This window comes from Lynx rufus, unplaced genomic scaffold (genome assembly GCF_022079265.1).
Source record: "Lynx rufus isolate CCGP_SWC_20201006 ecotype Redwood Valley unplaced genomic scaffold, mLynRuf1.p SCAF_9, whole genome shotgun sequence".
Lineage (NCBI taxonomy): Eukaryota > Metazoa > Chordata > Mammalia > Carnivora > Felidae > Lynx > Lynx rufus.
Window position 1 is genome coordinate 10,288,616 of NW_025814897.1, and position 17,903 is coordinate 10,306,518.

The following is a 17,903-nucleotide window of genomic DNA, read 5'->3' on the forward strand; positions in this document are numbered from 1 at the left end:
GGGAGTGAGGGATGGAGAGAGAGAATCTTAAGCAGGCTCCACACTCAGTACAGAGCCCAATGTGGGGCTCGATCACACAACCCTGGGATCAGGACCTGAGCTGAAATCAAGAGTCGGTCGCTTACCCTACTGAGCCACACAGGCGCCCATAAAGCACTAGACAACTATAAAACTTTCCACACACTCTCATTTCTTACTCATTTAGTTTTTACAACAGAGATAACTATTGTTTTTCTTAGAGAGATAGTGAGTGAGCAGGGGAGAGGGAGAGAGAGAAACCCAAGAAGGCTGCATGCCCAGCCTGGAGCCTGACCTCATGACTGTGAGATCATGACCTGAGCAGAAATCAAGAGTCAGAGGCTCAACTGACTGAGCCACCCAGGCACCCCAATGGAGATAATATTTTAAAAATAAAATAAAATGTCCATGGTGTTCTCTTGATTTGGTGTAAACATGTATGTATTAGGTGGAATTATTTTTCCTGGAGGTACTTTAAGAACTAGATAACTACCTCTTTAGATACCATACAACGTGAAGGCTAGAAGAGGAATTGGATTTAATAGGCTATTAAAAATAATAGTGACAATAATGTTAACAATGCAGAGGAGTGGGCAACTTTATAATTTGCCAAGTAAGGGCATTAAAAATCTTAAAAGTCTTTATATTTTTATTTTATGACAGACCATTTTAACACCAAGAAAACTAGGAAGGACATGTATCAGACTAAAGGACAATTCTTTCAAGTGAATGCTGTGGCTTTATGAAAAACTCATTACTTTCCCCCCCTCATTTTACCACACATGGGGAAAATTTCAACACAGATTGCTATCAGTCCTCAGACGGTGATAGGGATTCCAAAAAGACTGTCAAAAACTGCACCCTAATCATCTAGTCGATTAAGTAACTTCTATTTCACAATATTAGCAAATCAAATTAAACAAACTGAGTACCTATTTTCTGGGAACTTACTTAAAACGAATGGCTTTTTCACAAACAGCCGATAAATTACACACACACACACACACACACACAACTCCCGAGTCTTTATGACAATTAACATTTAGGTAAGCCAAACGGAAAAACCATGTTAAGTTACATATAGTTCGCTAAGGTGTGAGTGTGTGTAACTGGCATTTATTAGGGGTTATTGACCTTTGTTTTATGAGGTCATATTTTTCCCCTTCCACATCAACTGGGCATAACTTTAGAATGTCTATCTTTGAAATTGCAGGTCAAAGTCACCACATGAGAGCACTCATGAGACTAACTTCCAAGTACATGGGCCACGTATGTTACAAAATTTTTTGAAATCATATTTCAAAATATTGACTAAACCTACTAGCGTATCAAGAAAGCAATCTTCCAAAAGGGTGTGATTCTTAAAGTGTGGTTGCACCAAAGAAAAGGAAGCGAAGGAACGGAGGGTCTGGGTCTGGAAGTTTCGCTCGGGAAACAGCAGGAATTCAGCTTTAAACCCCTCCTTCAAACGTGCCACCTGGGACAGGATGTAACTTTTACTTGAAAAGTAGTGTCCGGGGTCCCATGTTCCTTTACTGAGATTCCAAGCAGGTGAGACACACCCCAGCCTCTCTTGGGCAATTCTAAATTCATGTTCTTTCTTGAGAGACTAGACTCAGATTCTTCCCACCTTCCCCAAATACACACGTGGAAGCAAGGGTAGATTTTTATTTCAGAGACTCCAAGTCCAGGGGGACAGCGGGAGAGCAATGGAAAAAAGCCACCCCTTCGTGAAGTGCACGAGAGTTTCCCCGCCCCCGCCCCGTGCCCCCGTCCCCCCGCCCCCTCGCCCCCACACCCCCTAGCCAGGCTCGGGGCTGGCCTCCAGGGCGGCTGCGCTGTCCATCACGTGACCCTTGCGCTGCCCGCTGGGAGGCCGTGGAGTCCGCGCACTCGCATGCGCACTCGCGCGCACTGCGCCTCCTCAGTCCCATGCTTTTGCTGAGGAAGAAGGTGCGGACGCCATGTAGTAGCCCAGGCTTGGGGTGGGGCTGGAGGGATGCGCCCTTGAGAGTGTGAAACAGCGCAGTAAGAGGATGGGCGCTTCCTCTCGGGGACGTTAATGGGTCTGAAACACAACTAGGGAGGAAAGGCAGCGGGGAGGGAAGTGAGAAAAAAAGGCAGGTGAAAAGGTCTGAGGGGCCCACTGGGCGTTGAGAAGAAAGAGAAGACTAGGAGAAGTTGCGTAAGACACAGGGGCAGTGCTGTGTAATGTCTAGGGCACCAGAGCATTGGATTGCATCGTGGGGTTTGTCACAGGAGCACTTCCAGCCTCTTGGGGCAGCCCTGTGGAGTCCGCTGGGACCTAGGTTCTGACAGAAAAACGGACTTGTTTTTGCAGAGGCACAGTTACCTAGCTCTAGAAGTTTTCATTTCATCGATATGCACATTCTGTTACTCTGGGAGAGCAGAGAAGAGGTGTAGAAGGAAAAGGGAAGAGAAAAAGGGGAAGGGAAAAGAGAACGGCTTTCACGTTGGCTTCTCTTTTCGAGCTTCTCAAGGCAAAGTGAGCGCTACTGGGCATGCGTAATATTGTCTGCGTATTATCGTTACAGCTCTTGACGCCTAAAGGTGCTGGAAGGAGTGTAGGAGCGCTGTAGGGAATTTACCAAAAGGACATCTTTCTCTATTATTTGTTGTTGCTGTCTTTGTGTCTTATTTATGTGAGTATGATATATGACTAATCAAACATTCATTTCAATTATCCAGGACCAGAGTTTAAAGCAAAGTAAATTGATAGTTGAGTACCATCTCCTGAGATGTAGAGACTCTCCCGTTGTAGTTGTTTACATTTTTCGTTAGTTTAAATGTAATCTTTCAGATTCCTGGAGAAGTGATCTTCAGAATTCATGGGGAAGTAATTTAAAAGGAAAGTTTGATGCTATATTAAGGTAAGATAGGACAGTAGACACTCAGGTACCAGGAGGTTGGTTCTAGTCTGGCTCAGTTTTACTTGTTTGAACTCGGTCAACGGTCTCTGCCCCTGTTTTCACATCTGTGAAAAACGACATTGGATTAGATGAACTATAAGATACATTTCAATGTTAAGATTTTTTTTGAAGGTAGAAGAATCTTAAATTCTGGCAGAAACAAGGCAGAAGTGCCAAAGAGACTAGTTTGGCTGATCCTATGTAGAGGGAGTAGATGAAAATCATGGGAACGATCGATTGGCTGCAGGTGATCTAGGACTTTGGATGCCATTCCATGGAAATTGAATTTGTTCTGGAGCAATGAATAGTGGGAAGGTTTTTGAGTTGAAGAAATACGGTAATCAGAGTTTTGAAAGATGGCCCAAATAGCAGTTGATAGGATGGGATAGGGAAGGGAGAAATTGAGTTGTTCAGATAAGTGACAGATAATGACAGCCTAAATTAAATCAGCAGGACTGGAAAGAAAGGGGAAGATTCAAAAAAGCTGTAGCATGCCGTTTGTGCTTATATTTGGCATTCCTCTAAACTTTGCAGCCCTTGCCTCCAGAATATGATGGCGAGTCAAGTTGTAAAACCTGATACTAGAAATTGCAAGAGACCAAGAGAGCTGGAGGTAATCTATATGCTCCTGGAGCCTTAATCTTTGATTTTATTTTTTATACTTCTCAAATATTTTCTAGTTCAGAAAATTCTGTTGATCAATGGAATTCAATGTTTTCATACTCCCAGGACTGGGGTTGTCCCAGCAGGAACTATGTTGACTCTAGCTGCTTTTTCATTAACTAGCATAGGCCTTCAAGAAACTATTGGGAGACTTCTTTGTTATAATTCGTGATGTAGAGACAGAAATGGGTTCATGTTCATGCATATGTGATACTTGGGTTTTACATAAGTATTTTGCTATAATAAGGATACCTAGGTACTATAGTTGCTGATATTTTAAATTAAGAGCATTGTATCCTGCTCTTCTTCACTACTACCTCCGCCAGTTGATCTGTTTGCATTTGGAACATTATTTGCTTCCTTAAAGATTATGTAATCTTGCATAATTTTGCCAGCATTTGGCTATTGTCTAAGTGAAAGTTTTACTATATTGCTATGGGAATATCTACCGGTGCAAGATACAGGAAACTTTTTCCATCAAGGGATTAAAACCATAATCAAAGTCTAATGTAAAACCAAAGTAAAATTTAGTATGTTGAACAAGGTGCTTGTTAGGCCTAAAAGTTTTCTTGATAATAAAATTTTAAATGGCTGATTAGGACATGAGCACATATAATTTCTAGCATGTGTGCTTTTTTTTCTGAAAGATGTTTTATTTGCCTTTTTGGACAGCAGAATGCATATGTCCTAAGGATCTTGTTGACTGTTTATCTATTTTCTTTACTTCTATTAGCCTCAAATGCCAGATAGTCCACATCTGTCCTCTCTTGGAAAATCAGATTCCTCTTTGTCTGAAAGCTCTGGACTATTTTATAAAGATGAATCCCTGGAGAAAGATTTGAATGGTGATATATAAAATGCTTATATTTCTATACATTGATTTTATAATACAGAAAATTTGTTACAGTTCATAACTTGGTGATTTTTTTTGAACAGACATGAGCAAAGAAATTAATCTAATGTTGTCTGCATATGCAAAGATCTTAAGGCAAGTACTTATAGCATAACCTCATGAATCTTTTTCTTAGAAATAATTTTTTCTGGAAACTCTGTAATAGGAAGTTTAATTCAGTGGTTGCAGACCTATCCAGCAATTGTAATTTCAGTTTTTTTATTCTATCTCATTTATAATAGATTAATTGGTTATTTTTGAAGATTAATCCCAACTTTTCCACTAAACATCCTTTGTTTTGTTATTACCAGAGCTAAATATTAGGCTGGATATATTTTGGTCTCTAATTAGATGATATAACATTTAACATGTTACAAAAAAACTTCTTTGAGAAAAATGTCATTTATTGAAGTTAATGATAATAAGAGTGATATTAAATATAAAATATTTATGAAATATTTAAATATTATGTCTCTATATTTGAGGACTGACTGAATTTAAATATTTTATTGCTCTGAGATTATCAAGCTTATTAGGTATTTGTTTTTTAATCTACTGGACAATCATAGTATTCGGATGATGGTTTGTGTGACTGTTAAAATAATGTATGTAGTTTAATATTAGAATTATAATGTAAGATACATAGTTTGCCCTGTCAGGAGACTTTGAATAGTTAAAAATATTTATGTGACTAATTTAACTTTTACTGAAGTGTTTGTAAATTAATGAAGTTTTTTAATGTGCAAAGCTATTTAAATGAAGTAGCTAACTAGTATAGCCATAATAAAAAACATCACTATGATAGTGTCACTAGATGTTATTACTATTTAGTTTAACATAAAAACTTTTTTTTCCTCATTAGTGAGAGAGCAGCAGTAGATGCATCTTATATTGACGAGATAGATGGACTCTTCAAAGAAGCCAATACTATTGAAAACTTTCTAATACAAAAAAGAGAGCTCCTGAGACAAAGATTTACAGTGATTGCAAACACACTGCACAGATAAAATTTGTACTTAAAATAAGCTGAGAATTTAAGCCCATTATTGTTGTATTAAGAGAATGACATTTATGCTCTGACACCTCTCTAGTTATTAAAGAAACTGTGTACCTTAAACATAGAAGGGGAAACTGCTTGAATTTCTTTTCTAGATTTAAAAGGGGCTTTATGCTGGACAATAATATGAAGTATGTACCTTTTTTTTGAGGCTTAAATATTTGGCATATTTCATAAAAGTGTAAATTATTTAAATTATATGTAGGTTCTTTTTTTTTCCTTAAACCTCCTAGCATTTCTTAAATTTCTAAAAGAGGACTCAATGAGTTAATTTGGTAATATGTAACAATATTGCACTTTTTCTTTGCAGTACTCTAAGTAGCAGATAGGTAGCTATGGAGATAGTTTTAAAATGTTTTTCATGGTCAACATCATAAAAAAAACGAAACCTAAAGATAATTTGTCCAGTGTCACAATATGTAGTAAGATATAGCTAAGCTATTGCTATTGAATGTTACCGTTTGATTATTTTCTCTATTAGTTACAATATATGGCTAATAAAAATTCTTGGTTTAAAATTATTTTCTTGTGGTAAAAGTGATAAAATAAAAACCAGAAATTACTAATCAAAACTTTATATGAGTTGGCTTTTTTACATATCAACCTTATCAGTGGTGTAGTTAATAAATTATACTTAGAAACCTTAGCCATTGTGTGATATGGGATAAAAGTTAGTGATCCACAAGTAAAAATTAGCCAAACAAGAAGACAACCTTGGTAAGTCATTTCAAACCTGTTATGATTCATTAATTGAATTTCAATTAGAGGATCTCTAATGCTCATCTAGCTAAAAAGAAAAAAAAAACCTATAAAAAATGTTCAAAGGTATTGCTATGATTTTATTGAAAACTTTTAATATGTTATATAATTATATGTGATAACTATGTTAATCAGGTTTTTAAAAATCACAGCACACATTTTTCAGTCATATAGATCATTCAATCTATTTTATATCTATTTTACATATATAAGCAATCACAGATTTGAGCATATTTATAAACAGCACCACAGGGAATTTGATATTCTTCTGGTGGACAGCATGTGTGCCTTGCTGCCTTGTAAATGTAAAATCTAATTTGACTGCCAGAACAGCAATCAGATTACTATTTTAAGGCAAATATACCACATAACATAAAAGGATTGAAAACCGTAAAATAAAATGTTTACTAAAAATATGGGTTAGGTAGAAAAAATTATTAGATTGGTGGAGGGATATGCTAATGACACAGGATAGTTTGGAGGTCAATGAAGTAACTCTTAGAAATGGAATTTTAAAATAACAGTGTAGCCAGAAGACGGTATTTGAGTTGATATGACATATCACCTGGATTTTGAGTTAGTCTGTTACCTTACAGAATTTTTTAATGTTCTAAAAACAAAGATGTCTCTACTGGCACATCATAACTAAGAAATGTTCCGGAGTTACTGTTTTCTAAACATTAATTACTGTTGAGAAAGATAAGGTTAACAGATTGTTTCAGAGTACATTTCATAATATACTTGTTATATCTTGTTAGTGTCACCATTGTTCAACATCAGGGTCTTTCCTGTGCAGTTCAGAGAATTGGTCTGATCATTTCATTTGGTATGATTAAGACTAGGGTGCCTGGGTGACTCAGTCGGTTAAGTCTTTAACCGACTTTAATCTTGATCTTGATCTCAGGATTGTGAATTCAAGCCTGGTGTTGGGCTCTGTCTTGAGCATGGAGACTCCTTAAAGGAAAAAACAAAAAACACACCTAGGGAACTGATTTTTAGTCAAAATGTTTTTACTAGGATAAAAGTTCCTAAAAGCCTAAATAAGACGGATTTTTGATTAAATTTTGATGTCTTTGGTACCATCCACATAAGCAAGAATAATTCTCTGAATAATTAACAACTGGAGATAGGCTATTCCAGAAATACCATTGCCTTTTAATTTACACTTCTCCTATCACTCATTTCAATAAAATTCCACGTGTTTGTAAATTACTCGTTACTGGTTACCAATAAAAATATATATTGAATATCTTTGTACGTCATACTCTGCTAGGCATTGTGGGGAATACAGCATAATTTAAGATACTTTTTGTTCTCCCTTCTGACATTTGTAACCACTCCTTTCTTGAAATACATTTACATGTCTTTGGTAAGAAAACATGATAAGTAACTGTTAAAAAATAGGGGCGCCTGTGTGGCTCAGCTGGTTAAGTGTCTGACTTCGGCTCAGGTCATGATCTTACGGTTCGTGAGTTTGAGCCCTGCGTCAGGCTGTGTGCTGACAGCTTAGAGCCTGGAGCCTGCTTTGAATTCTGTGTCTCCCTCTCTCTCTGCTCCTTCCCTGCTCCTGCTCTGTCTGCTTCAAAAAATAAAACATTAAAAAAAAAAAAAAAATATATATATATATATATATATATATATATATATATATATATATTTCTGTGCAGTACTAGTTAATTCCTTTTAGTTGGAGTTACTAGAAGGCATTTGGCAAAGGGGTCAGAGAAGTAGTAAAATGGGTTTTTGAAAAGAAAGAGGGTATTTCAGGCAGGGGAAAGTTTGTTAAAATGGCACAGAAGAACAAAAACACAAACACATGGTATGTTGGATAGGCTTTTTCCTGAACTGAGAATTCACAGAAGGGAATAGTGTATCATCTAAACCACTAGAGAGGAGGGATTGAGTCTTGTTTTCTTATATTCTCAATTTGTAGCACAGTATTTGATACATTGGTGCTCAAAAGTTTTTTTTTTCAACATTTATTTATTTTTGGGACAGAGAGAGACAGAGCATGAGCGGGGGAGGGGCAGAGAGAGAGGGAGACACAGAATCGGAAACAGGCTCCAGGCTCTGAGCCATCAGCCCAGAGCCTGACGCGGGGCTCGAACTCACGGACCGCAAGATCCGTGACCTGGCTGAAGTCGGACGCTCAACCGACTGCGCCACCCAGGCGCCCCAAAAGTGTTTGTTAATCATTATACATTAGGGCATACCTTCACAGGGCCTTATTCATACTAGATTATCAGAAAATGTCTTGTAAATTAAATAAATGGAAAAGAAAAGGAAGGATGATATGGTACAAAGCAGGCAGACAATGGAAAGGTAGGTTGTGGCCTGATTGTAGAGTCCTTTATTGACAGACTACATTTGGACTTTATTCTGTAAGGACAGAGATGTGAGCCTTTCAGAGGAGAGGAGCATCATAATGAAATGGAACCCATGGATCAAGGGGCTTCATTGTAATGTGACAACAAGTTTAAAAGAGGAAGGTTTAGGAAGGGAGACTGCTATTGATGGTCCAATTTCAGAATTTAAACAACTACTTATCATAGGTTGGGATACTTCTTGTGGAAAGGAGAGTAAAAGTTTGCAGGCATCTGGAAGCCCTGCCCCTTTACCACCACCTCCCTGCCTCCTGCCCGCATTCCCTCCTTTCCTGTCAGTGAGCCAAAGACAGACCAGGAAGTGAGTGTGAGGTTTTGGAAATCACGGATCTGTTGCTAATGAATGTAATACCAGAATGTTTTTTCAGATCTTTCTCCATTTTGTCAGCAACCTTTCTACCATTGCAGTGGGTTTCCTTTCTGTGATAGTACGTTGGATCTCAGGTAAGGGATTCGCCCCTTTCTCCTCCCCTTCTTCCTCTTCTGCCTGCTCAGGCTTAGAACTCTGTGCCTCTTTCCTGAAGAATACTGGGGGCTTCTGAACCTTTTCACTCTGTGTGTAGCAGATACAGACAGCAACACCACAGAGCTGGGAGTTACGGAAGGCTGAGTCAGGATTTGTTTACTCGTCAGGGAAACAGCCTTTCGTTTGCATACTTTACATAACATGGGGCAGGATTCATGGTTTAGGGATTCTCTTGTGTATGCACTAGGAAGAATATTCACTATTTAGACCTGTCTCAATTGAAAATCACCGCTACACTTCCTAATATAAATGTTTGGTTCTTTTATTTGCATTCTGGGGGACTGCCTTAAAACCTCTGGTTATTGTTTTGTAGCTTTCTATTATAGCTACTATTGTTATATGATTTTCTTTCTTGAAATTGGCTGATGCTGAGCTAACAGAAATCATACCGATATGCACTAGAATATTGTTGAACAATTTAGTGGTTGCAGTATGCAAAGCAATGTGTTCGGTCCTGGAGTGGGAGTAAAAACAAGTGACTCTGTACTCAAGGAATACCACTAATAAAGTATATTCATCTTTATTGCACAAGACAGAGTAAGGTAAGTGCCCTAACAGAGCTGAAATAGATGCTGTGTGAGTTCAGACTAAGGAGAATTAGTTCTTGCTATAGGAAATGGGAATGTTGTGTTTATGAAGTGGGTGACATGGGTACTGAATCCCAAAGGATGAATAGGGTAAGTGAATTTCACCTGGAGGAGATAGGAAATACCCTAGTTGAAGAGACAGATATAATTTTTTATTTATTCTTGAGAGAGACAGAGAGACAGAGTGTGAGCGGGGGAGGGGCAGAGAGAGGGAGACACAGAATCCTGCCCAGGTTCCAGGCTCCAAGCTGTCAGCACAGAGCCTAATGTGGGGTTCAAACTCCCAAACCGCGAGACCATGACCTGAGCTGAAGTCAGATTATTACCTGACTGAACCACCCAGGTTCCCTGAGAAGGGTATAATTATGATGAGGAGAAGAAAATGGGAAGTGTTTTAGTTTGGCTGGAACAGAAGACCTTAGTGCGGGGGCGGGCAGGGGTAGTTCTGGACAGGTAGGTTGGTGTGAGCCTGTGCAGTGCCTTCAGTGGTTGGCCAAGTGGTTTAGACTTTACTTGGTAGACAGTGAGGAGTCATTTCTGAAGGCTTTTGGAGGATTATATGACACAATCAGATCTGTACTTAGATTAATTTAGTAGCAGTGCTTCCCAACCTTTTCCACATGATACCACACATAGAAAGTGATAATATTGGGGTGCCTGGGTGGCTTAGTTGGTTAAGTATCCAACTCTTGGATTCAGCTCAGGCCATGATCTCATGGTTCATGGATGGAGACCAGCATCAGGCTCTGTGCTGACAGCAAGGAGCCTGCTTGGGATTCTCTCTCTTCCTCTCTCTGCCCTTCCCCCGCTCACGCACGCACACACGCACGTGCTCTCTCTCAAAATAAATAAATAAACTTAAAAAAAAAGAAAATGATAATAACTCTAGCTCACACTGGAGTAAATTAGGATCTGGAGCTCCATGAGCTGTTTAAAACTGGAGGCAATTGGCCTGGAGCCTCTGGCCATCCCACCTGTTCGGAGGCTCTGGCATAGGAGATAGCTTCCCTATCTAATTTCATCTGATTAAGAGGCTGTGATAATATCATCTAAGAGGTTGTGAGGGCCTATATTAGGACAGTAGAAAGAAAGTGACTGATATGGCAAGAGAAGTGGAAGCATCAATGCTGATGAGGACAGGTTTGGTCCAGAAGAAAAATTGGAGGTGCTGCCCAGGTGGGGTGGACAGGTAAAAATCCTTACAAAGGATTTGCCCCCAGAAACCCTTGTAAACTGAGCCCTAGTAATTTACACCTACCCTTTATCATCCCCTTAGCATTCTCTTCCTGGCCCTGTCCTGGTGTACTCAGCAGAACTTAACCACTTAGTGAATGTGAGGGGACAGTGAAGAAGAGGAGTTCAAGGCCCACAGAGATTTTGAAGCTACGTGATTTAGTATGTGGGAAAAATTGATTTAGAAGGGGGAAAATGAAGAATTCTCTTTTGACATGTTAAGAATCGTCTGCAAGAAGTACTTGGTGAAGTTAAGGGACTAGATGAGACTACTGAGGAAGTGTGCTGACATTAAAGAGTAAAGATCCAAGATCAGACTTTAGGAACACACTCCTGAGGTGATAAGGGGAAGAGGGGCTAATAAAGGGAGTTAATAATGTTTGCAAATGCTCTACTATCGTTATATTTAGTTATGACAACCAACATAAATAGGAAGAATTACCTTTCTTTTATCCCCACGGCACCCCTATTTTATCACTGAAAAACTTGAGGCTCAGAGTGGTTAGTAACTTACCCAAGGCTGTCAGCTAGTAAGTGAAGCTAGCAATAAGCAAACAAAGAGGGAGCAGGGAAGTTAGATAAGTGCAGTGTCTCAGGAACCAATAATAGAAAGGGGTTTAAGGAGGTCTAGAACACAATATCCAATGTTGTGAAAAGTCTGAAGAGTATATAATAAACTGCCAATAGTATGCTATGGAGTACAGAATGGATACACACATAAACTTTTTCTAAAATGTAAGATGTTTTATATTATTGAATCTCTATTCAGACCATTGTCCAATCCGCGTATTCAATGTAATTCTACTTAAGTGAGAGGAGTAAAAACTGACCTCAGGATATTTATGTTAATAAAAGAGGAGAGTGAGATGAATATGCAGAATATAAATAAAAGTAGTAAGATAAATAACCAAGGGTTTCCACCTTCCAGATTTGCAAAACATCCTGTTTATACCTCCACTTCCAATAGTGTGGTTCTCATATTTTAGTGTGACTAAGAATACTTGCTTGCTATACCCTAGAGATTCTGATTAGGTCCAAGATGAAGTCCCTGAATCTCCATTTCAGCAGTAATATCTATTTCTGTTCCAAGTAGTTCTCAGACTATACTTTGAGAAACAGTGCTCAAAATGTGGATTACAGTATAAATGGTCTGTTTGTTTATTAGGCAGTGAGTTCCTTTACATCAGGTTTAAAAATTTTTGTTTTAAATGTTTATTCATTTTTGAGAGGGAGACAGAGAGCACAAGTAGGGGAGGAGCAGAGAGAGAGGGAGACACAGAATCTGAAGCAGACTCCAGGCTCCAGTTGTCAGCACAGAGCCCAATGAGGTGCTAAAACCCATGAACCATGAGATCATGACCTGAGCCGAAGTCAGACTCTCAACCGACTGAGCCACCCAGGTGCCCACATCAGGTTTTATTTTTTAAGTCTATCCATTTATTTTGAGAGTGTGCATGAGCACATGTGAGCAGGGCAGAGAAAGAAGGAGAGAGAATCCCAAGTAGGCTCCATGCTGTCTGCAGGGAGCCCAACATTTGGCTGGATCTCACAAACCATTAGATCATGACCTGAGCTGAAATCAAGAGTCAGACTCTCAACTCACTGAACCACCCAGCCATCCCTACATCAGGTTCTAATACTTTTTATCCCTTACCAGTTACCCCTTTGTTGAATGAATACATAATTCAAAGGAAGATGATATTACATCTTGTTGGATTGATTGGAAATAATGATAGCATTTTTTGAGTATTTACTATTTTCTAAAAACTTTACATAGCTCATTTATTATTTATAGCCATATTATTATCCTCATTAGAAAGGTTATTTATTTGGAAAACAGCAGGCCAGGATTTGAACCCTAGCAATCTGCAGCCAGGCAGGACCTGGGCCAATACTCTTCTTAAATATTACAGTATACTTCCTCTTAAAGGAAGTAGCATTTGAGATAGAATTTGAACAATACTAGAATTTCCTTAGGGGTAGATTAATAGGAAGGACATTCAGGGTAAGAGTCAATTTTATTTGGGAATTCAGAAAATAGTTGGGTTTGACTGAATTGTTTATTATTGGAAAGTAGAAGGAATCATGTACTCTAAACCAAATTTTATGAAGATTTGAAAGAAATGGAATAATAGATATAACACTGTAAAATATTTGGCTAAAATAATGCAAATCTCACTTCTTGAGAAAAATAGGGTCTCTATGTGTTAGTTTTTCTAGTTTAGACTTGTGTATCACTGTTAAAATTTTAAGTAAAATAAGGCACTAGTTAATTATATATCTGACTATCCCTCTCTGTTAGGCAACACTACCTTGTGAACGAACACGAAATAAATATGAAGAGGGATAATTAAAAATTTTTTTTTAGTATTTATTTTCAAGAGATAGACAGAGTGCAAGCAGAGGAGGGCAGAGAGAGGGAGACACAGAATCTGAAGCAGGCTCCGGGCTCTGAGCTGTCAACACAGAGCCCGATGTGGGGTTCAAACTCATGAACCGTGAGATCATGACCTGAGCCGAAGTCAGATGCTTAACTGATTGAGCCACCCAGGTGCCCTTAACAGGGATAATTTTTACCTTCTTATTATATAATAATGATTTTTTCTTCTTGTGGCTTTTGAACTTCAAGTAATTTCAGACCAAGTATCACTGCTTAATTTAGTTTATGATACCCTTCTTTTAGAAAATGCCATGCACATTCAAGTGTATGCCATTAAAATGGAAGAAGCTGAACTACAGACCCTACTAAATTCTTATAAATCGCTGGGAAATCTTTGGGATCCCATTCTGGTGGATCAAAAGTAATTATGATAGTAATGAATACTGGTCATTTTTTTTAAGCTTTCTTTCTTTCTTTACTTATTTAGAGAGAGTGCACTCGCCTGAGTAGAGGAGGGGCAGAGAGAGAGGGAGAGAGAGAATCCCAAGCAGGCTCTGTACTGTCAGTGCAGACCCCAACAAGGTGCTGGATCCCATGAACCATGAGATCATGACCTGAGCGGAAATCAAGTCACTCGCTCAACTGACTGAGCCACCCAGGCGCCCCTAGTGGTCATTTTTTAAAAATCCTAGCAATGAGGTTGCTGTTAGCACATCTTGGGTTAATATGTAGATTCAGTCTTGTGAAAAGAGGAGTATTGTTCAACTATGAGAAATGATAATAATAATAAAGTCCTGAGCGTACTGCAAGAATACAAAGAGGATTGTTGTGCTTCACAAATGGAGATCCAGAGAGTTGATGGTCTGACAATGAGGGAAGAGAGGAATTTGGAGACTATATTTGGACCTATATATAGGTTTACTTTTCCTTTAAGAGTAGATAAGAATATTGTCTGAGGGAGAAACAGGCATGTTTATGGAAGATTGGTAAAATTTTTTGTGCTCCTGGTTTCCTCTTCACAGTTTTGAAGAAGTATGTGGAAAGTACTCGTCAGAAGAAGGCAATCTTCAGTAAGCAAGAGAGGCTTCCATGTATTGCACCACTAGTAACCACGGTGGAGGAGACACCACAGATTGTCTCTGCTTGCGTCCGAGGACATTTTCCTCAGTGGCTCCGTGGCTACCTGCTTCGAGTTGGGCCTGGGAAATTTGAATTCGGGAAGGATAAGTAAGTCTTGAATTTGGAAAACCATTTGGATTTTTTAGCATGGCTGGTTCTATGGAATATACATTACGTCTGCTTTCTCTCTGAGGCTAACATTGTCATGCAGTCCCTTTGATTACACATGAGGAAGCTGTAGTCTACAGGAAAAAGAAAAAGGAAACTTAATTCTTTTTCTTAAAAAGTCCTGAGTTTTCTGCTCTGCAGAATATTCTGAATTTGGAGTTCTCTTGAAGGCTCATGCCAAAAGAGAAGTGTCAGGAACTGTCTGTATGACCACTGAGCTCTGTTTCGCCACAAGTTCCTGAAGGAAGGAGCAACGTCTTCACCTCATACAGCTCCCTCACCCAGTGTCCCCCAGACACAGTGGCTCTTTCGGTTCCTCAAACTGGGCACATTTATTTTTGCTCAGGGTCTTGGCATTGGCTCTTATCTGTCTTTCCAAGTCTGATTCTTATTACAGTATCAGCTCAAGTCTCATGTCCTTTGAGCTTCCCCGATGTCCCAATCTAAAAATGCTATTACTAATTATATTTCCTATTTTAATTCTCTGCACAGCACAATCAATGTCTAGTACTTTTTGTTTGTGTTCCTCCACTAGAATAAAAATTCCATGAGAGCAGAGAGTTTTTTCTTGTTCGCCCTGTATCCCCAGTATTCAGGACAGTGCCCTGCTCTTAAATAGCACTCAATCAATACATGGAAATAAATGAAAAAGACCAATAACTCTTTAGTACATTATTTCTCTGTGTGGTTAGTAGGGACATGAAGTGGTGTAAAGAAAACCTTATGGTAAGGGAGGAATCTTCTTTGCTTTAAACATTTTTAAATAATAGAAACTTTTTTCACTATAAAACTTCTTACCTGTATAAAACTTTTTGAAATATAGAACAGAGTGGGGCTTGGGTACCCTGGGTGGCTCAGTCAGTTAAGCATCCAACTGTTGATTTCAGCTCAGGCCATGATCTCATGGTTCATGGGTTCCAGCCCCACATGGGGCTCTGTGCTGCTTGGGATTCTCTGTCTCTTTTTCTCTCTGTCCCCCCCCCCCTTGCTCATACTCTCTCACTCTCAAAAATAAACTTGGAAAAAATAATAAAAGAACAGAGTGGGAGAAAATGTGGGTCACATTCTCTGTTAGCACTTTAATGTATCTCCTGCTAGTCTTTGCCCCATTTCTATACATTTATTTTGAACAATTACACTCATATTGTATGTAGACTTTTTAAAAGTTCATTTATTTATTTTGAGAGAGACAGACACAGTGTGAGTGGGAGAGGGGCAGAGAGAGAGGGAAAGAGAGGATCCCAAGCAGGCTCTGTGCTGTCACCGCAGAGCCCTATGTGGGACTCAAACTCATGAAACCGTGAGATCATGACCTGAGCTGAAACCAGGAGTCTAATGCTTAACCGACTGAGCCTTCCAGACACCTTGTATGTAAACTTTTTAAAATTGAGGTATAATTGACTTAACATTATATTAGTTTCAGGTGTAAAACATAATGGATAATATTTGTATTGTTGCAAAATGATCACCACAGTAAGTCTAGTTAACATGTGTCACCACACAGTTACAAAACCATTTTTTTTCTTGTGATGAGGACTTTTAAGATTTATTCTCTTAGTAGCTTTTAAATATACAATACAGTATTATTGACTATTGTCACCATGTTGTATATTACATTCCCATTGCTTAACTTATTTTTGTACCTTTTAACTTCCTTCGCCCATTTCACCTAACCTTACCCCCTCATCTCTTGAAATCACTGATCTGTTCTGTATATCTATGAGTTTGGGGTTTTTGTTTTGTTTTGTTTTAAAGATTCTATATGTAAATGAGATCATATGGTATTTTCTTTGTCTTTCTCTGTCTCTTATTTTATTTAGCAAAATGCCCTTAACCATGTTGTCACAAATGGTAAGATATCCTTATTTATGGCTGAATAATATTCCACTGTATACAGTAAATCCTTGGATTGTGAGTAACTTGTTCTGTGAGTGTTCTGCAAAGTGAGCAGACATTTCTAATAAATTTTAACTTGATAAACGAGCAATGCCTTGCAATATGAGTAGTATGTGATACCAAACGTCACATGATCACAACTGAGCCGGTGGTTCCTCTCTCTCTCTCTCTCTGTCTCTCTCTCTCTCTCTCTCTCTGCGGGATTGTGGGTGATTGTGTCCCATGCTTGGATGCTTGGTCTCAGGTTGCCGTGTTTGGTAGAAATCAGTGATTTTTTTAGAACGTTGGAAGGGTCCTACAACTGGCACTAGTGTATTTTTTGTCAGTTCAGAGCACCTATGAGCAGTCCTTTGCTTTTCCATCCAAGAGTGAGCTTAGGAATGCTTTGCTTCATTCTAGGTCAGGCTTCCTGCAGATACAGACCCTTTCCTCTGCTGCCTTATTGCCAGTTACATTAAATACAGTATTAAAAAATAAAATAAATAACAGTATATGACAAGAGTTTATTAATGTTGTACTGTAGTGTACATCTGTGCAAGCATATACAATGGCCCATGCAGAAAAAGATTCCATTGAGCCAATAGATAGCAGTGATTCCCTTAGTGATAGTGAAAGTCATCCTACACAGTAACCCTCCTTTGTCTTGTCTCCCTGACCCCAGTCATGAAGGTTTTCAAAGAAAGTACAAGTTAATTTGTTTTTCTTTATATTTTGTATTTTCTTTATTATTTTGTATTATATTAAAGTATTGTAATCATTTCTATATAAATATTTTTAGGTTGTGGAACAAATGATCTGAGTTTCCATTATTTCTTATGGGGAAATTTGCTTACATATACAAGTGCTTTGGATTACAAGCGTGTTTCTGGAATGAATTAAGCTCACAAACCAAGGTTTTACTGTCTACATATACCACATCTTCTTTATCTATTCATCCACTGATGGAAATTTAGGTTGTTGCTGTGTCTTGGCTGTTGTAAATAATGCTACATTGAACATGGAGGTGCAGATATCTTCTGGAGTTAGTGTTTTTGTTTTCTTTAGATAAGTACCCAGAAGTAGGATTACTGAATGATATGGTAGTTCTGACAGTGGCTGTGCATATTTACATTCCCACCAACGGTACATACACAAGGGTTCCCTATTCTCTACATCCTCACCAACACTTGCTATTTCTTGTCTTTTTGATACTAGCCATCCTAACAAGTGTGAGTTGATATCTCATTGTGGTTTTGATTTGCATTTACGTCGTGATTGGTGATACTGAGCATTTTTCCATGTGCCTATTGAC

General features: G+C 38.6%; 1 protein-coding gene across 3 annotated transcripts in view; it reads left to right on the plus strand.

Annotated features, from left to right (window-relative positions):
- The first annotated feature begins 2,115 nt into the window (after window positions 1-2,115).
- The window catches only part of LOC124506151 (testis-expressed protein 12), a 49,382-nt gene continuing 33,594 nt past the window's right edge, over window positions 2,116-17,903 (plus strand). Inside the window, exons 1-5 of one of the 3 annotated variants that reach the window (XM_047072171.1) lie at window positions 2,532-2,681; window positions 3,483-3,561; window positions 4,345-4,456; window positions 4,548-4,599; window positions 5,366-6,132. In XM_047072171.1, coding sequence (XP_046928127.1) covers window positions 3,499-3,561; window positions 4,345-4,456; window positions 4,548-4,599; window positions 5,366-5,510 — 372 coding nt within the window. In that variant the 5' untranslated portion in view covers window positions 2,532-2,681; window positions 3,483-3,498 and the 3' untranslated portion in view covers window positions 5,511-6,132. The other 2 variants (XM_047072170.1, XM_047072169.1) reach the window with 2 other exon arrangements.